Source organism: Populus trichocarpa, chromosome 3, assembly GCF_000002775.5.
Source record: "Populus trichocarpa isolate Nisqually-1 chromosome 3, P.trichocarpa_v4.1, whole genome shotgun sequence".
Classification (NCBI taxonomy): domain Eukaryota; kingdom Viridiplantae; phylum Streptophyta; class Magnoliopsida; order Malpighiales; family Salicaceae; genus Populus; species Populus trichocarpa.
The window spans coordinates 8504092-8528781 of record NC_037287.2 but is presented as its reverse complement, the minus strand read 5'-3'; the positions used below and the strand labels follow the sequence as shown (position 1 = coordinate 8528781).

General features: G+C 34.6%; 3 protein-coding genes across 6 annotated transcripts; 1 reads left to right on the top strand and 2 right to left on the bottom strand.

Moving 5' to 3' along the window:
- Positions 1 to 1156: 1156 nt before the first annotated feature.
- LOC7475730 (U1 small nuclear ribonucleoprotein C) lies at positions 1157 to 3906 on the bottom strand. 2 transcript variants are annotated; one of them, XR_002980714.2, is made up of 7 exons: positions 3739 to 3906; positions 3600 to 3642; positions 3292 to 3333; positions 2954 to 3209; positions 2395 to 2668; positions 1653 to 1706; positions 1157 to 1378 (listed from the first exon to the last, which is right to left on the bottom strand). XR_002980714.2 is itself a non-coding variant. In XM_002304134.4 (6 exons), exons 1-5 carry the CDS (start codon positions 3744 to 3746, stop codon positions 2409 to 2411), a joined length of 609 nt encoding a protein of 202 aa, XP_002304170.1. In that variant the 5' UTR covers positions 3747 to 3906; the 3' UTR covers positions 1532 to 1706; positions 2395 to 2408. The 2 variants fall into 2 exon arrangements, 1 of the variants encoding a protein (XP_002304170.1); XM_002304134.4 differs by lacking the exon at positions 1157 to 1378 and having other exon boundaries at positions 1532 to 1706.
- Positions 3907 to 5005: 1099 nt separating this feature from the next.
- Positions 5006 to 7444, top strand: LOC112326961 (pentatricopeptide repeat-containing protein At2g15690, mitochondrial). The gene has a single exon (XM_024597716.2). It carries the CDS (start codon positions 5143 to 5145, stop codon positions 7177 to 7179), a length of 2037 nt encoding a protein of 678 aa, XP_024453484.1. The 5' UTR covers positions 5006 to 5142; the 3' UTR covers positions 7180 to 7444.
- A 612-nt stretch (positions 7445 to 8056) lies between these two features.
- Positions 8057 to 16060, bottom strand: LOC7478379 (cyclin-A2-4). Of its 3 annotated transcripts, XM_024597179.2 has the most exons (13): positions 15885 to 16057; positions 15180 to 15232; positions 14233 to 14587; positions 13612 to 13891; positions 12314 to 12450; positions 11922 to 12014; positions 9986 to 10119; positions 9692 to 9767; positions 9235 to 9311; positions 9095 to 9128; positions 8844 to 8993; positions 8623 to 8757; positions 8057 to 8411 (listed from the first exon to the last, which is right to left on the bottom strand). In XM_024597179.2, exons 3-13 carry the CDS (start codon positions 14521 to 14523, stop codon positions 8358 to 8360), a joined length of 1461 nt encoding a protein of 486 aa, XP_024452947.2. In that variant the 5' UTR covers positions 14524 to 14587; positions 15180 to 15232; positions 15885 to 16057; the 3' UTR covers positions 8057 to 8357. The 3 variants fall into 3 exon arrangements, with proteins under 3 accessions (XP_024452947.2, XP_024452946.2, XP_024452948.2); XM_024597178.2 differs by lacking the exon at positions 15180 to 15232 and having other exon boundaries at positions 15885 to 16056; XM_024597180.2 differs by lacking the exons at positions 8844 to 8993; positions 15180 to 15232 and having other exon boundaries at positions 15885 to 16060.
- Between the last annotated feature and the right edge of the window lie 8630 nt (positions 16061 to 24690).

Below are 24690 nucleotides of genomic sequence, written 5' to 3'. Positions count from 1 at the left end.
ATTTTTTAATATTTTTATATTGTTTTGATTGAATGATATTAAAAATAATTTTTAAAAAATAAAAAAAATATTATTTTAATATATTTTTAAATAAAAAATAATTACAACCACACATCACACTCCAAAACACATCATGATAAAAAATAATTACAACCACACATCACACTCCAAAACACATCATGAATCTCTTACACTCTTACAGCATAGAGGGCAGGTTCATCTTGCAAATGCTGGGGAAACCTTTTATTCGACCAAAATGTTTGATTGTGGAGCTCCAATGTATTTTTTAAAATTTTTAATTTTTTTTGGTTTTAAATTTATTTATTTACTGTATATTTTTTGATATTTTAATGTATTGATGTAAAAGATAATAATAATAATAATAATAATATGAGGTTTTTCATTTATAGAGCTACTGGTGCTGGTTCATCAAATAATTTCAATCACAAAATAGGATTCCATCGCCTCCTCATGTCCTACCCCACATAAGCAACACCTCATCACAGTTGTACATCAAAGTAAACACACCCTAACTTAGAGAAACAAACAATTAGATTGATAACTTGGTCAGCTCAACTCAGTAGCCAAAAATGACTGCTTTACACACCATTTCTCCTCTTTCATCGAAAAAATTAGAAACATTATTTCATATATTTTAAATAAATAACACATCAACATTTAGAAATATTATTTCAATGTACCAAACAGACTCGAATCCTCCAACCAAACTATAACGAAGGCTGCTAGATTAAGCAATTAAGCATGGGATGATATGGCGATAACTAAAGCAATTAAGCATGGGATGATATGGCGATAACTAAAGCAATTGGCATTGTTATGACAACTGAAATCAAATTTGGCATAGAACCAATAACTAGGTATAGATTGGCAACAAGTTCATCACCCGAAAGATTGCATTAGATTATTTTTTTTTTTCCTTTCCTCTTCTTTGAACAGGCAAGCTAGAAGGTTAGGACGACACATGGGTTTAACATTGCTAGTTTAGATTGGTGCCCCACACTCTCAAAGCCAAACAACCTTGAAACATGGAAGCTTATCTAAAAAAATTTTGCTACAAAGTCATGGTATTGCTTGGCTGACAAAAACTATTACGTCCAATCTGGGATGATCCGATAGTTCAATGCAGCACCCAACAAACCAACCAACTATTCTTTTTTGTTATTCCATTACGGAAACCATAAAAGGGGGCACATCAAAAGAGTAATATCAGCAGCATTATAAGAAAATATAGAAAAGGGGCAACATCAAGTATTAGGAAACACTGTTTTCTATACTGGCTGGCGGAGCCTATCTAGCTTATGGTCCCTAGGCTACAATTGTCTGAAGAGGCAATGTCCTCACAATGAGATCTGCACACCTATGAGAATGCACCAGACGCAAATAGCATCAATTAGAAGTGTATATGACTAACTGAAGCCAACCAGAAAACAAAGCTCCACAGGTGGAAGATGCCAACAGAAACAGAGCGTGCCAATCACTACTTAACCCACAGAAGGTGAATCACATCAAATTGAACTCAAGAGAAAACCAGTCCTTTTCAGATGAATTTTGATGTCTTTTCAAGATAGCTTATGTTTAACAAAATTAAGTTACAAAACTATTCTGTATTGATCACCACCACTTTAACTCACAATTCAAGAAAGGCATTGCAATGTAGAGTGGCCTTGCTGATTTCTTCTCATGGCCTGTATCAAAAAAAAGAAAATTCCATGGAAACCACAGGATAACTATTCAGAAAAACAATTGGAAGAGAATTAAAACTAGATAACTGGTGCATCAAATTGTATTGGTTCTATCAAAAACAATAATGAAATTCATTAGTGGGATTCTAGTTTCAATTCAATCAAAGAAACCCATATTTCCCATGTCTGGTTTGCACAAAATGGCAGTAGAAAGGAAATATGAGTGAGGTCCAAAATGCCGGCATCGATAAAATGTTGATGCAGGTTAAACCATTGAATTTGAGTAAAACAAATGAAAAATATCCATCTAAAATCAAATATGATGGTTTAATTGGCATCCACAATTTTTACCGATGCTGACATTGTAGTAATCCCTAGGAAATATTATTCTGATTCCAATTCCAAAAGGATTTAAATTTCAATTTTGTTTCAAATTAAATCTATTTTTAATAAACACGAGAATTATCGACAACAATGTTATACTAAAGGAAATAGATTCTCATTCCATTCACAATTCTTTAACAAACCAAATGCATCCATGAGGCTTCCGTCTCCCCATAGACCAGTGAAACACACTTCTAAATTTCATTATGCTAGAAAATCACTACAATCGATAATTGTAAATTTCAAGCGGAAGATGTACAAAGCTACTTGAACTCTGTATGCCATAAATTGTTGAGGCAAAACATACCAGCTTGATTCAGACTAATGATTGGCTTCAGGGGCTGCGGCATTCACATTGAAGCTGTCAAAGCCTCCACTGGTTGTTGCTGCTTGATTTGCTTGGTAAGTAACAGGTGGACCCATAGACGGGGGACCGCTAGGAGTAGGTGCTGCAGTACTCCCAGGAACATTTGGTTGTGCAATCATTGTAGGAGGCCTTGGAATGCCATTCATTTGACCAGGTAAGGAAGGAGCACCAGGGGGTGCCATCATTGGGGGCATCATAGGAGGGTTCATATAACCTGGCAAATAGCATATAAAAGATTCAATATCCCACACAATCAGTGCTGTAAAATCAATCACCCTAAAATGACCATGGAGAAAGCAACCCATAAATTAGAAGATGCAGCCATTTCTAAATCTACAAAAATAGTTTTGCAAAAGCCAACATCCCAACCTCTAAGATGTTGGAAGCTAATTAATTGAATCAAGAATGGCAAAAAGTAGTGTTTCCATGCAACACAAGGGTATGCACACAGGGAGATAGTTGCATGTATCAAACGGGGCAGCTTTTGGATGCAGTTTACCTGGAGCACCAGGCATTGGTCTAGGCAAAACAGGAGGCCTCATCCCAGGGAATAATGGGGCGTTATTTCCTCCAATTGGCATCACAGGAGTTGGAAGAACAGGAAGCCGGGGTCTCTGGACCATTAGATGCTGATTGTATGCGGCACCAACCTGTTGAAAAGCTGCAGTTTGGCCAAGATGTTCCTTTATTCTTTGGTCAATTATACTTTGGGTTTGCTGCTCCTCAAACTGCTGATAATAGATCCTCACATTTGCCTAAAGAAGTTAAGAACAAAATTAAAAAAAAAAGACATGTAGAGAAACATCAATTAATAAAACATAAACAAATCAAAAGTACCTTGTGTTTATAACCGGCATTGTGCTGTTTTCTAACAGATGGCTGAAATATGCAAAAGCAGAGCAAGTAAAACAGGATTTACAGACAATTGAAAACATCACAAACCAAACAGATGAATGAAACAAATATTAATTGTTTGCCATGAAAAAACCGTGCCCAAAAAAGAGATGATGATGTTAAAAATGGTATGAAAAAAAAAGAATTGGGTTTATCCACTGAAACTGTGAAAGCATCCAAAAAGTGCTTGCTTGTTTAGGGTTTATGATGAAAAACAGAAATTAGAACAAAAAAACAGAGACAGAACTTACAGAATCATGAGTCAAGTAAGTGTCACAATAATCACAGTAATACCTGCAAATTCAACAACTCTTCTGTTAGACAACAAGATACAAACTAAAGGATGAAAGAAGAGGAAGAGGAAGAGGAAGAGGAAGAGGAAGGTTGTACCGGGGCATGGCTGGATGTTTGTCTGTCTGTGTTCAGCTCGGATTGTTGAAAGGAGTGTGCAGATCCAAAAACCCTAGAAAACAAGAGAAATCCCTCCTAAATCTCTAGCTCGAGAGAGAGAGAGATGACTGGGAGACGGTATTTGTTATTGTGACCACCGTAAAACATATAATATTGCACCTGCTTTTGCTTATGCTTTGAGCATCCGTTGGATTTCTAATGAAGTATCTCCACCGTTCATTTTATCAAAAGGATACCTGTTAACCGGTTCTACTTGTTTCCTCTAGACAGTAGAAACTAATAAATAAATATTATTTTCGTTTTTTTTTTTCAAAACTCATACTATTTGGATTTATTTTTATTTTTTAAAATATCACCAATTAAATTTATACAGTTTTAAATAAAGAAAACTAACAATAATTTTGTATTTATAAATATGTGCTTCAAGTTTGACTCTTCACTACTAACATTTTTCTTATATCAATACTTACCAAATAAATATTTTGTATTTGAAACAAATTTTTAAATGACAAGTGGAAAAATATTAAACATTTAAGAAAAATAAGAAGAAGAAAAATAAAGTGTGAGTAGATATGTCAAAGCCCACGTGTGGTGTAAATAACAAGGCTATCTTTACATTTTTCTCATTTTAATTTTTCATTAATAAAAAATAAAAATTTATTTTCTCCATATATTTGCTAGATAAATACAATACAAGAGTGGATACATTTTGCCACGACACCGCACACATGCAATAAAATAGCGACTCCACTAGGGACCTTGTGAACTAAGTTTTGTTTTTGTCTAATCATTGTGTTTTATTGTTTGGTTTGTGTGTTACTGTTAATATGAATTTCCTTTATTTATTTTCTTATGCGTTTTAAATTCTGTATATATTTGTTCATGCATTATATAGAATTGCCTCATGCATCACATAAAAATAATATTTTTTAAATGTTGTTGTTTTTTAAAGTATTTTTTATTTAAAAATACATTAAAATAATATTTTTTATTTTAAAAAAATTATTTTTAACACTAACACATCAAAAAAATTTAAAAATATAAAAAAATTAAAATTTTAAAAAAATACAGTTTCAATCATGTTATGGGGTTAAGCATTATATCATCATTCAAAGAAAGGGCTGATTCGATACTCAATCAATAATTAAATTGGTAGAAGGACCTGATTAACCAATTTCTTAGAATACAGGGACAGCAGTGATCTTTACCCCTCATACAATATGATAAAATGATAAGCTCAAAACAAGAGGCCACACAAAAAAGGGTATCACTCCAGTGAGTGAGTCTGTACACTACCCTACCTGCTGCGTCTTCTAATAAGGTGTAAACAAGACAAGGGTTTTACTGGATATACAACGCTTGACTGAGATAAAACCGAAGAAGATGGCGTCTTCCATGGCAATCCGTCTTTCACAGCCTCCACAAAAGCTTCATCCACTCTTCTCCAAGGTACGCTCTCTTCGACACTTTTCTTTCAGTAACAAAACCCTAATCCTCGCTAAACCCCTCACTACTTCAGCATTACCAAATGACCATCAAAGATTTTATCCCAATGATGCTTCCCAATGGAACTCGAGAACCCTGACACACCCTCCTTCTCCTCCTCCTCCTCATCACCAGTCCTCCCCACAACCTGCTCACTACAATCACAATCAACCCATCCAAAATCAGCAATACCCTCCTCCAAACCAACAAAATTATCCTAATCAGGGTTATGCCTATCCTGACCAAGGAGGATATCCTCAACAACAACACCAGTATCCAAACCCTAATCAACGGGATCAAAATTATCCCCAGTACCAAAACCCTGGTCAGTTTAGCCCTGATGTCCGCGGGGATTATGGGCAACCCGGAAGCCCAAATCGATGGGACAACCGAAATCAGGGATACCCGCAACAGAAAAAAACTGATCAGTGGGCCTCACGTGTGGTTCCGGAGAGTCGAAGACAGGATTTGAATGTTAATTTTAGTGCCAGTGCTAATGCTAATGCTCCAGCTACTGCTCCCCAGTATCCAAACCCTAATCAACGGTATCAAAATTACCCCCAGTATCCAAACCCTAATCAACGGGATCAAAATCATCCCCAGTACCAAAACCCTGGTCAGTTTAGCCCTGATGTCCGGGGGGATTATGGGCAACCCGGAAGCCCAAATCGATTGGACAACCGAAATCAGGGATATCCGCAACAGAGAAACACTGATCAGTGGGCCTCACGTGTGGGCTCGGAGAGTCGAAGACAGGATTTGAATGTTAATTTTAGTGCCAATGCTAATGATCCAGCTCCAGCTACTGCTCCGCCTCCTTCGGTTTATGACTTGGAGCGTTTGTGTCAGGAGGGTAAGGTTAAGCAAGCTATCGAGTTGATGGATAATGGGGTTAAAGGCGATGCTAATTGTTTTTATAGTTTGTTTGAGATGTGCTCAAAACATGAGGATGCCAAGAAGGTCCATGATTATTTTTTGCAGTCGACCTTTAGGGGCGATGTTAAGTTGAACAATAATGTGATTAAGATGTATGGGAAATGTGGAAGTATGGCAGATGCGAGGAGAGTTTTTGATCATATGCCTGAGAGGAATATGGATTCATGGCATTTGATGATAAATGAGTATGCCAATAATGACCTGGGAGATGAGGGGTTGGAGCTGTTTGAGCAGATGAAGAAGTTGGGCTTGGAACCCACTGGGGAAACATTTCATGCTGTTTTGTCTGCCTGTGCAAGTGCCGAGGCAGTGGAGGAAGGGTTTTTATATTTTGAGGAAATGAGCAGGGAGTTTGGCATAAGTCCAACCCTTGAGCATTATTTGAGCATTATAGATGTTCTTGGAAAGTCTGCATATCTTAATGAAGCTGTGGAGTATATTGAGAAACTTCCATTTGAACCCACAGTGGAAATTTGGGAGGCATTGAGGAAGTATGCTAGAAGTCATGGAGACATTGATCTTGAAGACCACGCTGAGGAATTGATCGTTTCTCTTGATTCATCAAAGGCTGTTGCTAATAAAATCCCAACTCCACCACCGAAGAAGTATAATCTGATTAGCATGCTTGAAGGAAAGAATAGAGTAGCTGAGTTTAGGAATCCTACATTTTACAAGGATGATGAGAAATTAAAGGAATTGCGTGAGATGAAAACAGGTGGCTATGTTCCTGATACTAGATATGTTCTTCATGACATTGATCAGGAGGCCAAAGAGCAAGCCTTGCTGTATCACAGTGAGCGGTTGGCAATTGCATATGGTCTTATTAGCACCCCAGCAAGGATGCCCTTGAGGATAATCAAGAATCTCCGTGTGTGTGGGGACTGTCACAATGCCATCAAGATCATGTCAAAGATTGTTGGGAGGGAGTTAATAGTTAGGGACAACAAAAGGTTTCATCATTTCAAGGATGGCAAGTGTTCTTGTGGAGATTATTGGTGAAGTCGTCTCAGCCTTGGAACTTTTATATTATGCATTTGTTAACTTTCTTTTTTTAAAATTTTGTGTATAAATTGTTGAATCTGCTAAAACATGTGAGCTGCTGCTTACAGGAAAACGAGTATTTCTAGAGGTAGGAAATGGACTATCCATTGCTTCACAGTATACGGTCTACTTGTTTGTCAGGAGATTTTCCATTACCCATTACTGTTGGCTTATGCTTTTCCATGTTATTTTTTCTTTTTAAGTTGACAGTTTCCTTTCTTAATCCTTCGTATCTGGGTTGGGCTGTTCTTTATGTACAAGTGTGATGTCCCATTACATTTTGGTATTGAGAACTTGGAATCATAATCAATGTTTGAGTTTGAATCCCCATATAGAGAACAGTGCTCACCTGATTGCAGTACCTTGGCAACCTGGCAGATGGAATCTGTTGCGCGTAAGTTCTCTTCATGCAAAGCAGCATTTGCATTAAGCATGGAAATATATCATCTAAAGAGTTTAAGTGTAACTTTAGGAGAGCTGTGGTGCATCTTCTTCGCAGTTTTCTCTTTTTAGAAAAAGATTGTGGCAGTTCTGTGGTCACTTAACCTAATGCTCATCTGTTCAGGTGTTGGAAATTAATGTGTTGTTTTTGGCTTAATCCTTTACGTTGAAATAGTATAGACCTGGAATGGTTTATTCAATACTCTTTTGATATCCATTATGCATATGAGCTTGGTAGTTTCTTTAGATTTGTGATTTTGTTGGTTTCAAACCCTGTTTCCATCCCCTTCCCCAAACTTAACGTGGGGCAAGGCTGCCAAAGTCTCATTCCACCAGTCACATCCCGTCTTCCCCAAACTTAACGATCTAACAAATAAATTCTCCATAGCTAAGATGCAAAAGAAAGATATATTGATGGTTATTCTGAAATCTGTAGTAGCATGACATAGCCCTATTTGTAGACAAGATATTTCCTTCAAATTACCAGAGTTGGAAGTACCAAAACCTGATAGATGTCATGAAAATCTATACACAGATTTAGGGGACAAAAAAAAGATATTAGAAATGTATATAACGAGTAAAAACGTTCCGGGTACAATCTCGTGAAGGAAATGATAAATCCCAGGAGGAATTTCGCTTTAGATGTGTTTATGTTAGCAACCACTTTCAAAAACGTGGAACCACTGTGTTTATCTTCAGAATAGAGTTTCAAGCAGTTTCGGAGAAGACAAGGCCGCCACAGATTTAAACTGCTATGAGAACAACCTTATTAGCAAACCGAATGAGACCAAACAACAATACATGTGCATTTACCATGGAACCAGACATCTTATAGATTTTGATAGAGTAGGAAAATTGAAGCTCAAGGATGCAAAAAGCAAATAGATAGATAAAGAAATTAAAACAGAACCGCAGATAAAAGCAATCTTAAGTCCCTTGAGCAGTATTCTTAGTTTATACCTTTGGTTGCCTATACTTCATGCGTATCGCATTCAGAGGACACCCTTTGGTGTTCAATTGTAAACCTTGCAGTGCAAGAACTGTAGTTTTAAGATCCGACGCCTTGTAAGAAGAATAGTGTTCTAGAGTTGGACTCTGTCAAACAAATATATAAAGTCAGGCTCCAAATGCTTAATCTACAAGAACATGGAAAATCAGATGATAGGAAGGAGAATTTAGACCCATGGATGGCTTGTCTGATCCAACGTCCATCTGGCAAGAAATACAGATGATGCAGCAATGACAGAAGGAAGAAAATTCAAGAAACTGTAGTCAACTAACGTCAGTTCTGCTAGGTAATCAGCCAGGAACTCCAGTTCATAACTAGGGTTCTGCATATGTGCAATTACATATGTAAATGTCACTTTTTAATTAACAGAGGCTGGTATCTTCTAAAACAAGCATAGAAAATGAATTGAACCAACCACATTACCTTGTATGATGCCTGTGCTGCACGTAAAAATCTCCTGAGAACAAAAATTTGCAGAAGCAACTGTATTATTAAAACTGAAATAATTTTTTGAAACAATAAAAATAAAAAAAAGGTGAAAGTTGAAGAAGCTGTAGCAGCACCTCAGAAAAGTTTTTGCAGTAGGAGCAATTATCTGAAAGCCAAAAAAAATTAACACTTGAGTCTCCATCTTTAACACCTGCGCCAGACTTTGGTCAGGACCAAAACCAAAAATATTCCAACAGGGAGGCAAACAAAATGAAAATGACTGCTCGTATTATAAATAGATTCTGCATCACAGTTTTTCATTTTAGAAACCAGTCTCAAATTTCACATATCATTTTTCTTCCGGACCACCAGATTAGCGAACAAATAAAGGAGAATGTGACAAATACAAGTTAAAAATGATAGTTCATATCAATTTTTCCCAGAGCTTGAGAAGGTAGGCAAAATAATAAAGCACTGACATGTGATAGATTTGAATAGATATATGATATAAGCTAAAGGGAAGATAATATTTGCTTCAAAGCTTAAATAATTTGACACGCGCTCATATGGCGAGTGAACCATGTGACATACCTCTATGCTTGTGTATGTGTTGTCAGTGATGAAGCAAAACTCTTCCACATGTGGCGGACAAATCTCTTCATATTTGCTTTAGGACACGCATAAATACATTTAAAGCAAATTAAACAAACAAATACCAAATAATTGACGGCTCTGAATAATAAAATATTCTCCCCTGTAGAATTGTTATTTCAATTAGATCCCAAAATTCAGAAGAAACTTGCAATGTTGCACCCAACCTTTCATTAAAACTTCATCATTGTCATTCTGAGTGGAATGAACATTGCAAAAGATATGAGAACTTACGAAGCAATTAGCATGCAAGTGATACCGAGTAGTTGAAGCCTGTGTCTCTCAATGTAATTTTGAGAGAGAAACCAATCTATGAGATATACTGTAAGGTAAAGTGTGTCTGGCACCAGCTTATATTCCTCAGATACCTGGAAGCAAGTTTAAACAGATCCAAGAATTATTTGTTTGGAATTCATACTTGATATAAAAACTATAAGAGTTTAATACTGCAATAATAGGCATTCAAATTCTTCCAGTACATTGAGAAACTTTATAAGGTGAAAATTAACATAATATAATGCAAGAGAACCTCCATCAATTTATTTAAAAAAAAAACACTTCATTTTGTTCCACAGAGTGCATTTAACACAGCAATAAACTATGAGTGATAGTTACAGCTCAAATGAAAGAAAAAAAAAATTAACACAAACCATACATGGATGGTATTTGGTTTCAAATCCCTCCAAGGTTAGCTCCAATTAATCTGGAGCTTTAATCGGATATGGTATTTCACAAAACAAATTACTTTTAAAAAAAACGATAACTTATCAAAAAAAATTCACATGATCTTATTATGAGAACTACCTTTGTATTTCATTGACATTCAGAGCACAGGCCTTAGGCGTGCAATATGCCTCAACTAGAATTGACTAGGTAAGCTGACACTTTAGCTTGAGTTTAAGGGTGTTGGACTCAAAAATTGCAGCTGTTGATGAATCTAAACTATATGTGTGTGTGTGTTCCTAAAGTGTCATGTTGAGGACTTCCCTGCTCCATGCACAAGATAAATGATCTAAAACAAAACACTGGCACTTGAAAAATGTTATGTAATTTGGAATCATGGTTGAAGGATCTATATGACATCATGAAATATAAAATGAAGGGAAAGAATAAAACTACTAGAAACATGAGCTACTGCATCTAAAAAAAAGACATGAGGCTGGAAAAATACAAAATCAAGCAAATATGAGAAACCAAAACTGGAACGTGATAAATATTAGTTTTCTAGAAAAAATAAAAACACAATTGAAAACAATTGATGGGAAGATTTTTTTATATGAGATGCGAGCAGTTGCCTACTGGTTCAGCTAGTGCAGTCTCTAGTCATGGCATTGACATGGAATAGAAGTCCAACTACCAAGGAGGAAAAGATTTATCTGAGAAGAGGACTAGCCACTTTGAAAAGTCCAAAAACTGGGACAAGGACAAACTTAAAGATTAGATGAATCATCATCAAGAATCGCACAGCCCTGTGTTAGAATGAACAGGCAAGGACTACAATAACCAAACCATTGATTGAGAAGAATAATATGTCTTCTTCATTTTGAACTTTCAATCAACAAACAGAGAACTCTCCAGATCATGAGATGGCACTTCATGCTTGGGAATTATAAAGACAAATAGGAATTAAAGTCAACAGAAGGATAGAGTAGAACTTAAAAGGACAAGCGTTCTCCTCATGACAGGACAATGTATTCCTGTACAAGTATCTTGGAAGTTCCTTTCTAATTAAATGAGCACTCTCTTTGTTATCTAAACCATCTAATGAATGAGAATTAATCCATTGACTATGATTGATTTAAAAAACCATGCTTAGCAAGTTGGACAAAGTAAGACTTAAACTACAAACACTAAACATGAAACAAATATGCTTTACTTAATCTTGAGCAAGCTTTTGATTAATCCAAACATCCATATCTATGGAGAGGACAAGGCATGTTATTTATCCATAATGTAGAGCTTAAAACTTTTTAGTTGAAAATACAGTATGATAGTTTTAGCAAGAAAGATGTGCTTCTCTACATGACATGAACACAAGTATATCATGATCCATAGTATACAAACAACCTTTCCTTATCTAAATAATAAACAAACAGCATAAATTGCAAAGTCAAGGCAAAACATATAAGAGCATAACAAGAATAATCTCACGCAATGAATCTACACTGACCTCAACAAGCCAATCAACTAAAATCCCTCTCATTATTTGAGTAATGTCTTGTTGTACTGTTTCCATAAAAGTAGGAAGAGACCTTCGGACAAGCTGCAGGAACAAAGTAATATACCATAAGCAAGCATCAGCATCTTGCCAAGAGAGACAAAAAAAAAAAGGGAAGCTAGTGAATTTTTCCACTAATGTCCCCATAGATGGCATTAAAACCATGACATGCTGCTAAACTGGGGCAAACATGCATAGCCCCATGGTTAAAAGCTCTAAAAACCTTTTGTTGTATGAGGATATTTCTTTCCATTCACAAAGTGCAAAAATATGAGGAAAAAAAAAACACCAAGAGAAGGGTAGATAAAGAAAGAAAAACACTATTTTTGTGCATAAAAACAAACCTCAGCAACACGTAAATTGTTATAGATATCAGCAGCATAGAGGCTGCAAAGTTGAGGATCCTTGTGATCACTGTCAATGTCTATAAATTCTGGATCACTTGATGCCTTCCAATTCTCAGAAACGTTGCATTTCTCAGCTATAACAATTTGAGAGAAAAAATCAGTACCTACTGCATGCAGTATACACAACAAAAGAAAATGTGGAGAATATTACTTTAAACTAGTAGTTTCTCACCATATGTTAGTGCAACTCATGACATTCCATTTTAGTCACTTAAATAGAATAGCACAAACAATGAAGCCCTAACTAGCGCACCCAGTGACCCAAAATGGATTTGACCTCATAAATTCAGTAGATGCATGTCACGGCTGAAGAAGAGGGTTATGAATAAAATCACTATGTAGCTTTAAGAGGGTAACAATCAAATTCCTCAGTATCCATTTTGTTCAAGAAAGCTTTGCATTTAAACTTTGTGGGTCAGCTGTTCTAAACATGTCTAGGGTAACCCAATGGTAGATAGTTCTACTAAAGTTCGAGTCAAAAAAATTTAAAAATGGTAATTTGCATACGAGGTTCTGATGTAATTCTGCTTCTTATTCTTAGCAAGGTTAACTTTTAATAGATAACCAAATTAGTTTCTTACTTTGAGACCTTGAACTTCATGCATCATCTACTACTATGATGAACTTATGCTTTTTCAATTGGGATTTAAATCGTATCTATAATAGCATGTCTTAAAATGCATGTTCTACAATGGATTGACACCATTAGATAAGCACACATTACTGTGAAGGAGGAAAAGACCAAACTTGGATTACAAGACTTCCTCCGTCAGAGCTAAGAATTGGTTCAACAAACCACCTTTTCCTCTAAGCTCTGCATTGACAAAAACTAATGAACAACAGTACCACATAACAGCCCTTTTCACTACTATAATGAATTTCACTCATTCCGTTTTTATACAACTATCTAGCTACTTGGTCCTATGATCTCTCTATTTGACAAAAACTTGGGAATGATAGTACCACATAACAGCCTTTTCACTACTATAACTAACTTCATTGACTCCGTTGTTATGCAAGTATCTCATTTGTATTGAAGTAGGTTCAAAGAAATAAACAAGCACAATGTTACGTATCTTCAAAACTGCATCGATGGATGTTGAAACATGATGACAAGATCGCAAACCTTCAACCAAGATGCACCTTTTTTTCTCTGTTCTCACCAAGTTTTAAATGCAGGTACTGATCAAGTTTACTGTTTTTTGAAGAAAAAAAAATTAAAGAGAAAAGCTGACCTTTTTTTGGAGAATGATGGGGATGGGAAGGCACTATTGAACACAGATTAGGAAGCTGAGGATCATCTGTGCCAAACTCCCCTGTGCCACTGGGCTGAGAAGGTACGTCTTTTTCCGAAGTAGTTGAGGATGCAACTTCAGAATAAGGTTCTATTTTTACTTCTCGACAAACAATCTTTTTCTTTGAACTAGCTTTAAGACGTGGGTGTTCTGAGGCACTTGAAGGGGCAACTTTTGATACATCAAGCTGAACCTTTTTAGCCTGCTTGGCTACCTTAGCCTGGCAATCAGCAGAGTTAAAAGGAGAGAAGTCAAGATTATTGAATTAGGAAAAACAAAAAAAGATTTCGTAACAGAGGGGGGATAGTATCCAGGAAATATTGCAATGTAGTTGATATTTCCAAGCGAATGATAAACCATAGCCTGTTCATTTAGTCCTTTATAGTATAATCATGAAAAGAAGTAGAAACGTAGGTCTAATTTCTCACTTGCACAGTCACTTTTTCCTTGACATGTTTTTTTTTTTTTTTTTTTTTGGCCTTAACAGCATACAAGATTGATTTAGTACACCAGAAGGTCCAGAAAAGGCATCATCAATGCATGAAAGGACAGCACAACCACCTGAATTTTAGTTGCACTGAAGCAACTCGTATACGAATTCTCACAGCAAACATTTGTGACATCCTGAAGCACTGCTCTCCTCTTACATTGATTATCTGCATTATCAGGTCTGCTAGTACTGTTCTCATCTAAGGCTGCTCTTTTTCTGTTTGTTCGCAAATTCCTTTTCCAATCTTGTTTTGTTGGTGCCTTTAAAGGTGGCATCGTCCCAGAAGCACGCAAGGCAGCTGCTCGTGTTATGGGACCATTACCATGCCTAAAATTAGAAGGAAGTACATTTTCCCTTTTCATATTTACTTGCCTTGGCCTTAAATAAGAGCAACACGAAGCATTAAACAGAAACTAGGCAGGTAACCTGCAATAAAATTGATCAAAACAATACAATCAATAGGGGAATATACCAAGCCAAGAAACTCCACATATTTAGGGATCACTTGAATAATCTCGCAATTATGAACCATATCTTGTAAGCAATGCTAATTTACTTCAGAAGAGAGTATCAGGGATATTTGTTGCTAATGAGACATGAAAGAATAAACAAACTCATACTTTATGCTCATTACAGAAATTTGCATCAAAATGATTTATAAACCAGGAAATTTCCCTTCAAATAGATACCATCATAAAAAAACAAACAGAAACAAAATCTGCTATTTTGTGCGCAATTGTGAATAAAAACACAACAGTATTACTTGCCAGAAGGAATATACAATATGACATAATTTTACAGTGAGAAAATATGTTATTACAATGTGCACCTGAGCACTTTATCAAACATTAACCAAAGTGCCAAATAACACACAAAGATGATAAAACCTTTGGATCTTCACGGATCAAGTAAAACAAAAATATTAGACTCAAGTTGCATGAAGATCTTGTGTGAAAAGATAATTAAATAATTCAAATGACATGGATATGTATCCAAAGTTCAAGTTGAAAATCCTCACTGGACCCAAAAGTTCTATCCTCTTGAGAAAACTTTCTCTATAAAAGATCGAGACTGCAAGCACAAAGACAGAATCAACAAAATTCAAGTACATTACTTTAAAATGGGATATAAATCTTAGTGGCAACCATGAAAGTAAAGATAAAGCAAACCACTTTCCTTGAAAAAAATGAATCTCGAGACCCTATTAAGCACGCTCATATCTGAATCCAATTCCAAGATTCCAACTTGTGGCGCAAACAAGAAAAAAAACTGAACTTTACATTTCTAAAAATTCTGGGTCTCGTTGTCTTCTCTTTCCTTTTCTTTTCTTTTTTTTTTTTAATTTATTTTTGCATCTTGGTTGTTTCCAAAAATAAATATAATTTAAACAAAAGATGGTATTAACTTCATCTATAAATTTACATTACATTTACCTACTAAAAACACTCAAATTTCCTAAGAGAAGAAACAGAAAATATTGGTCAATAAACAAGCTAGTGATGCCCAAGAAACCAAAAAAAAAATACTTTCACTAAAAACCATGTCCAAAAACCTTCAAAATTCCAGAAAGTGCAAAGAACTCATTAAACCCATATCCATCTAGCAAACCAAAAACCAAAGCACCAAAACCCAAAAACAAACTACTCACACCCACAAATGTTATAAGCATGGTGGTGACATCAACACACAAATGTGAACGCATAGATTAAGAAAAAGAAGGGACCTGAACTTGAGCCCTGTATCTTCACAAAGCAAAGGATGTAAGAAAGAATTGAAAAAGAACTCTGTGAAAGAGTAGGCGGGATAGTATTGGGTTTAAAATACACAGAGAAACAAAAATGCCATTGCAAGTTTCTTTCCTCTGATATATTCCTAATATTTTAACGTTGTTGTCGTGGTTAGTTTATTCTAACAAAAAAATGTCGTTTGACTGTTTGACTGAAAGAGTAAGGTTTGACTGGATCAAAACTGATTTTGTAATTACTTAATGACCCTGGAGGAGGCGGGGTTTTTCTTAGCTAGCCTCTTGAGCTTCCCTGTTTATTGCTTGATTGTCATTTAGGATTAGTGGGTTCTTTCCGTCATTTAGTCTGAGAATTCAGGTTGTATTTGTTGTTTAGCGGGGAGAAGGAAAAAATATGTAAAAGTTCCAACGGGCTTTTTCTTAGAAGAATGTATTTTTTTATATGCTAATGTTAAAAATATAAAAATAAATAATTTAAAACAAAATAAAATTTTTAAGAACATGGTTGGATCATAAAAATAATTATATTGACATTATTTATGGTTGATGCTTTCTGGTTTTTCTAGGTCTATTTGGCTTAAAAAATGATAAATATAGTGATGGTATGAATTTTTGAAGTGGTTAAAAAAAAATTAATAAATCTTTTATAGTTGTTAGAAAAAGTTGGGATTGTTTACATTCAAATTATATTATATATGTGATCTAGATAAAGATTGATTTTTTTAGTATTTTATAGATATTTTTCATGCAAAATAATATTTATGAATTATAAGGTTTTTATAAGAAAAATTAGGGCAAAATGCATTTGAGTGTGACAACTATTTGGAACCTCTAGATGGGTTTTTCTTATACCAAAAAAAATCAATGAATAACCGATCAATAGATTTTAGCTTTTAGATGAAAGAAAAATCCATATGCTATCTAGCAAGTCAAGATTGAAATTGTTTGGAAATTAATGCTAACATTTTGATTGAATCTAAAGAGACCCACATATATATATTTTATCTTTATTTAGATTAATATTGATTTGTTTTGTTTTTTTAGATTAATATTGATTTTTTATTTTATTTTAAGAATTATATTTATTTCATCTTTATTTAGAAATCCATATTCCATTGTTTTGTTTCTTTTTTTTTAGATTAATATTGATTTTTTTTATTTTAAGAATTATATTTATTTCATCTTTATTTAGGTAGAAGTTAAGATTAACTTTTAAATTATGTTATTTTCCATTACATCATAATATGTGTTAAAATAAAAATATCTTTGAAACACTTATCATGATATGATTTTATATAACTTGATAATTTAGGAGTAACTAAGTTTTCTAATAAATAGAAATTAAACAAAATTGATTTTCAAAATATAAGGTTGATATTATCAGAATGTTATTAGAATTCATTTTAAATTCAAACTTCCTTGTATTCAACAATTGGTTGAGTCTTCCTTAACACTAAGATTCTTTATTGTATCTAAAAGTGAATTAGACATTGTTTAACCTAGCTTCGATACATTGCTTCCTTTAAAAAATATTTCCGAATGTATTTTTGTTAAAGTTTATAGAGTTCCTACGAACTTCATTGAGACCATGCATTACATTATTTATGTTCTTGTTCCATGTTGTACTAACCACATCTTTGTATTCATTATGAGTAGTCCAGGTTGCCTCGAATCTGAAAGGCCTCTCCTCTACCCTGTACGACAATCGTCCACATCTCAAAAGAATTAGATTATGGTTAGAATGAAGTCGACACAAGTGCTTCACATGAGCATCAAAAAAATCATTTTTTCATTTAACAGAAGTTATAACCCTATTCAATCTCTTGGCCAAATAACGAAAACCATGAATGTGGTAGTGCCAAGTAAAGTGTTGACCTTGATACCCTAGGTCCATAAGGCTGCAATCTGCCATTATCTGTAAGAACCGACAAGCCCTAGACCAAGAGAACAATCTGCCACAACTCTTTGCCAGTGAACAAATCTCATTAAAATTCTCGATCAGAGCCCACGTCCTTTGCACAGTATCTGTAAGAGTTGGCAAATAATACTAGAATTGTTGTCTTAGGTGAGGAATTGATGATGCATAAACCGCTGATACAAACCAATGATGGCCTCCTGAAGAAACTTTAATAGTAGCACATTGACTAGTAGTATCCATGATATCGGTAGTAAAGAAACTTTTTGTTGACAAAATCCAGATACCCCTTACATGACCGTGGGATTCAACTATAACTGCTGAAAAATAACCCAAGCTGGCCTAAAATTCCTCCATCCTAGCAAACAGAGTGTGAGTTTCCAATATCACAAAGAGTGAGGGTTGATATTTATACACTAAATCTCTACAGTGTCTTTTACCCTGGCTGTTAATAGCTCCCCTAATATTCCAAGATAGGATTGAAAATTCATTGAATAACTACATCATAAAAAATAATACAAATAGAAGGGAGGATAACAAGAATCACTAGTTTATAGCCCACCATCCATAACCATGCCTTTTCCTATTTCTAATACCCCTTTAATACTATTTACGACGTTAATAGTATCCTCCTCACTAGTGGCATGATCTGAACATTCAACACCAAAAGGATAAGCTATGTCAGGGTCATGTGTACTGTTATTTTCTTTCGTTATCGTTGTGGTAACTCCAGCATAGGATCCTATCTTCCCCAACCCGTTAGCATTCTGCTCTGAATCTTCTTTCTCCCTTGTCATGTCGGGACCTTATGATGAGAAAACTAGAGGCGTAAAGATATTTAGGTTATTATAATCATGTTTCGCTGTAGATGTATGCACCAACAATAGCAGGCTTCACAATAGGCTCAGTTATTATGGGTTCATCTCGTCTTACACATTTCTTATATTGATTCATAAATTCCAGGTCTGCAATAGGAATAGTCCGACACACGTCTTTTTTTACTTGTAGCTCATGTTGTTGTGATGCAACAGAAATATCCTCATCAACCCTCTTTAATACCGTAAATTTATTAAATTTATTACCATGATACAACTGCTTTAATTTCGCTTTCTTACCGTTTTTTGGTTTCCTAACTTTGGTAACTGTTAGCCAGTCATTATGAGTTTTGGTTTCGATACCTGGATTCACGACCTGAACTGTGAAGTCGTTACCATTGTTCCTATCTCCTCTTGTCGTTATTGCCTTAGGCTCATCAGCCACCATCCCCTCAACTGACACACCGTGTGATGACAAAACTTTGCAATCCCTTCCTAAATGCTTATGGCAGCTACAATTGCTGCAAATTAAATGTAAAACCTCATACTTCACCTTATTCCAATTATCTTTGATCCACAGTCTTCCCACTAAGGGTTGATCAAGATCAATTTCAACGCAAATACGAGCTAAATGCCCCCGTTCAACATTCAGCGCATGCATGTTAGCCTTAATAGGTTTACCTATTGCTGAAGCCATGGCCACGAGGAAGCTCTCATCATAAGGAATCCATACCCATACCATTGCTCTATTGATTTTTGTTGTGGAAGATACGAACTCTGGTGACCAATTACGCACTGCAAGGTAATGGTCAAAAAGCATCGAAGGCCCTCTATTAATTACTTTCGCTCTATCATCTACAAGATCAAATTTGACCATGAAAAAACCATTGTCAATGTCCATAAGCTCAAAACCTTCGTTTAATTTCTAGACCCTTTCAATCTCATTCTTAACTGATAGTATAATTCTTAAAAGACTGAATCATCAATATAGACATTTGGTAATAAACGATTCTCATTATCATGCTCAATGTTGTTACTCATTTTTGGATTCCCACAAAAAAAATGAGAAAATACAATATATATATCAAAAAACTAAAAAAATAAACAACAACAACAACAACAACAACAACAACAACAACAACAAAAGCGAGAAAAGGATGTTGGAATGCCTACAAAATGGCTAGAAATTGGTTAAGGAGGTTCAAAAATACAAGAATTGAAAATTGACAGTATATTTTTAACTGAAGAGAGCCCTGTTGACAAAGAAAATTCAAGTTGAGGAAGAAAAGTTCAAAATCAGAAGTTTATGGACTCAATTAAATTTTATCAAGGGTTTAATTGAGTTTATGGAGGGTTTGATTGAAAAAAAAATTGATTTTAAAGTCAATTTAGGCTTTTATTGGAAGAAATTAAAGTTCTAGGGTCAAATTATAATTTTGAAGAGTTGATTTGGTCAAATCAGGGGCTCAATTGCATAATTGTTGAAGTTTAATGGTCAATTAGGGACTTGATTGAAAAAATCCGAAACCAAGGACCAAACCGGAAAAGGCACATAAATAAAGGGGTTGAAATTGACCAAGTCAGGGGCTAAATTGAATAAATTAAAAGTGTATTGATCAATTAAGGGTTAAATCGCATGAATTCAAAACCAAAGACTGTCTTATAAATGGCGCTAAAATCAAGGGATCCAATTACAATTTACCCGGGGGCTTGATTATAAAAGTACAAATAATTCATTGACCAAATCAAAAATATTCATTTGAATTTTGAAACGGCATCGTTTCCTTAAGCACTATTCATTGTCTCCTTCAGAAGCCGTTTTCAGCAGTAAAAGCCAAGATATGTTTTGCAGCGAAAACGCCAAATTGCTCCAATTATAGGGCACATTTTATGGCTGTTATCCCTCTACTCCCAGATTACAAGATGACCGTTACCACTGCAGGGCTTTCTCTGGCCTATAAAAGCGAGAGAAAGACAATGAACAAGAGAGGGGATGGAACATAGAGAGGAGAGCGTAAGAGAGGAAGAAAAGGAGAGAGAGGGAGAGCGTGAGGAAGCAGAGGATAAGAAAAGAAAAACAGAGGGGGGATGAGATAGCACAAAGGAGGCAGAAAGAAAAAGGAGAAAAACAGAGAGAGGAACGAGAGAGAAAAAAGGTGAGAACAGGTAGAATAAAAAGAAACAGAGGGAGACGGAGGAGAACTGGGCCGCATAGGGAGACGATAACTGAGGAACAAAGGAACAGAAGCAAGAGAAACCCAACAACAATTAACATCCGTCGCTGCTGTCCCTTGACCTGTGGAACCAGAAACAAGGAAAAAAAAAAAGAAACAGAAGCAAATGAAGAAACACAGAGAGAAAGTCTAGAAGAACAAAGGGAACGCAAGAAACTAAGACCAGAATTGTCATCATCTTCAATTTCCTAGAAACCAGCCAGCCGAAACACAAGCAGAAGAGAGGAGGAAGAAGAAGAAAGTACAAAGAAACCAAAGCAGCGTCCTCCGCGTACGACAACCAGTTTTCCTCTTCGCCGCCAGTAGCAGCCCTGTTAGCACAAACAACACCTCCACTAAGCCATTGAAACTGAGGCAAGAACACTGCTAACAAAAAAAAAACAGAGGAAAAAGACAGCACAACGAAGCAGAGGAGAGAAGAAGGAGAACCAACGTCTGCCACCATAGCCGGCTGCCGCGACACCAACGCCACCGTGAGCCACCAGCACCGTGAATGACAGTGCCTCCATTCCAGGTAATTCTCTTCCCCTTGTCTTTGTTTCCCATTTCCTTTCCTTGCATGCAGAATGTGCACTGTGCACGTTTCTACAAGCAAGGAAATATAATTACCTTGTTACTATGAGCACAGTAATCGGGTAATTATATTTAGGCTGGATCATCAGCTCGGTCCATACGGCTGGGCTGAGTCCAACCCAATGTGAGATTGTGTGTATTTTTATTGGGCTGATCCCGACCCAATTTCTTTTTGGGCCGGGTCTGGCCCATTCAAAAAAAAATTATAAAAAAAATCATTTAAAAAAATCTATGATTTTCTCGCATATTTTTCTACTGAATTTTGCTTAGTATTGGTTTGTATTTTTATACCGTAAAGATACAAATTCGGTATTAAAATACCCAGTTTTCGTCAAAACGTTGAAAAATAAAAAAAAAATAAAAAACATGTTTTAATTTTCATGCATACGGCCAAGTACCTCAAAAAAAAAATGGTATCATATTTTCATACAACAAAAATATGTATTAACAAGCATTTTGACTTTAATAATCAGTTTATTAAAGTCACGAAAACTAGGCCAATATTTCAAAATTTTCAAAAAAATTATTTTTTTTTCTTTTAGTATTTGGGGTTACGACCTTATACGTAAGACGTATTATCGATAAAAAAATAGTTTTCTTTTATTGATGTTAGAACGGTTAGGTTTTGCCCGATAAGATAAGGATCTCCTTACCGAGGAAGACTTTTCTTAAACCATTAGACTGACCAACAATTAGAAACCACAACAAGATCTTAGATTTTTTTTTTCAGATAATAAAACAATACAGCTTACCTTAGGTAAGATGTATTTGGGGTGCTAATACCTTTTTTTTACGCAATCAGTTCTCGTACTCGATTTCTGAGACTAGTTAGGTTCCTAGTAACCAAAATACTAGGTAGCGACTCCCATTCTATTTTTTCACTAATAAAAGACAAGAATTCCTCGTCTCCCCATATTTGCCAGATAGATAGATAGATAATACATTTTGAGAGTGGATGTTTTTGTCGCGACGCCGCACACGTGCGACACTCAATACGAACAAGATTGTTGTCAATCAAATTTACCCTTTCTCTCATAGACGGAGGAGTTTGAATACTTAGCACCTTATCTTTGAAGGAGACTCTCTCTTGTCCTGATGAAGATTCAAATCCATTAACTATATCAGGTGGTTTCGTGGGAATCGATCCCACCTCAGCCAAAGTATTTGCAAACTCCACGTTCGTTCTCTCTTTGATTAACAGGTATTACACACTATACAAAAATGATAAAATGAGAGTATATAGTCTCAATTTTTCAAAGTTGTAGCTAGCTCTCGTACTAATTTCGATGACTTGAATCGGTGATTCATGAATTTTTAGGCACCTTATACTTTTTCCAAATAATTTTGCACCAAAAAGCATGATCATCAAACCTAATTCTTTATAACCACTTAAATAGCCAGGTCTCATTCATGTCAGCAATGCTACAAATACCTATGCTCCCTCATTTTTTTATCCGATTAGCTTTTATTTCGAAGTACGATAAAGATTATTTTTCAAAATATTTATTGCTCAAAAATATATAAAACGTTAACTTACATATATACATATTGTCCATGTCAACGCAAAACAAGTCTCAAACTTGTTACCAGCAGCTTTCAGCATGTGGAGAATGGATTGAAAATGTTGAGGAAGGAGGCAACAACTCCTCCATATAACCTTTCCTTTTCCTTTCAAAACTTAAACCCTAAACAATCCTTCCAAACTTTATATCAATCATAAGCACTTCTTTGATTTCTTCCCCTCCTTCCAACCCAAACCCTTTTCCCCAAAACTTCAAGACTTTCCTTCTCCAAAACCTCCTTCTATGTTAGGACTCCATTGGTCTTAACCTAGTTGTTAGACTAGATGTGACGGAAATACAAGTAACAAAAATGTGTTTGTTTGTGGAGATAAAGATAAAATTGGGTTTTTGTCTTTATTTTAGGAACATTTATAAAAATATAACCAAGTTAAAAAAAAATTCCACAAATATCTCTTTAAATATTTTATAATTTTAATCTTTATCCTTACAATATTTAAATATTGACCATTAGTTTTAATTATCCTTGTTTCCACCATTAGATATGAAAACTAAAAAATATAAAGTAAAAATCATAAAAAATAAATGTTAGATCTTAACAAAACTGATAAAGAGAGGGAGATTAAATGATAGTAAAAAATATGTTTTTATGATAAAATTATTATTTTGTATTTTAAATTATATTAGATTTTAATTTTGTGTTCGTGCAAACATTTTATTTGATATATGATAGGTTTAATTATTTATTTTATTATTAAAGATATGTGGAGAAATGATTTAATGACTAGGAAATTATAATTTAATTATATTATCTTCTTAGAAATGAATTATCCTTTTTATGATGATTACTAATATTTTTTAAAATGATTTATTAATACTATAAAAATACAAATTACTAAAAAATCCCTAAAGGCATATGAATATTAAAAAAAAAAAACAATGATACAAGTATAAAAATACCCTCCCAAGACAGCCTTAGATTTTTCAAAGTCAAAAGATAAACATGAAAAACTGATAAAGAGATGGAGATTAAATGATGGTAAAAAATATGTTTTTATGATAAAATTATTATTTTTTATTTTAAATTATATTAGATTTTAATTTTGTGTTCGTGCAAACATTTTATTTGATATATGATAGGTTTAATTATTTATTTTATTATTAAAGATATGTGGAGAAATGATTTAATGACTAGGAAATTATAATTTAATTATATTATCTTCTTAGAAATGAATTATCCTTTTTATGATGATTACTAATATTTTTTAAAATGATTTATTAATATTATAAAAATACAAATTACTAAAAAATCCCTAAAGGCATATGAATATTAAAAAAAAAAAAATGATACAAGTATAAAAATACCCTCCCAAGATAGTCTTAGATTTTTCAAAGTCAAAGGATAAACATGAAATTTTATTGTACATAAAATATGCAAAGACAAAGGCTAATATTTTTTAGACTCGAAAGGTACAAACATTATTTAATTGTACATAAAAAAACACATAATAACTACTTTGTTCCCAATTAACTTTCAAACGATATTTGGATCCCATGGAGAATACGATTTTACCATTCTGCCAAGGCAAATAATAAATGCAATAAAAGACAAAACGATAAATACATTGTCTGAATCCATTGTCTGAATCCATAGTGTTTTTACTCACAAAGCACAATAAATAATTGATCTCATTTAGTTGTTTTTTTTAATTATATAAATGGAGGTAT

Bases quoted from the DNA above. Each gene is read 5' to 3' on its own strand.
- LOC7475730 (XM_002304134.4), bottom strand. The intron at 3,210-3,291 runs GTACTTTTGATT...TAACTTCTTTAG, and splicing joins ATGCCGGTTATAAACACAAG to GCAAATGTGAGGATCTATTA. The intron at 2,669-2,953 runs GTAAACTGCATC...GCTATTTGCCAG, and splicing joins ACCAATGCCTGGTGCTCCAG to GTTATATGAACCCTCCTATG.
- LOC112326961 (XM_024597716.2), top strand. From the start codon at position 5,143: ATGGCGTCTTCCATGGCAATCCGTCTTTCACAGCCTCCACAAAAGCTT.
- LOC7478379 (XM_024597179.2), bottom strand. From the start codon at position 14,523: ATGAAAAGGGAAAATGTACTTCCTTCTAATTTTAGGCATGGTAATGGT. The intron at 12,015-12,313 runs GTTTGTTTTTAT...TTGTTCCTGCAG, and splicing joins ACAATTTACGTGTTGCTGAG to CTTGTCCGAAGGTCTCTTCC. The intron at 8,994-9,094 runs GTAATGTGGTTG...GCACATATGCAG, and splicing joins CAGCACAGGCATCATACAAG to AACCCTAGTTATGAACTGGA.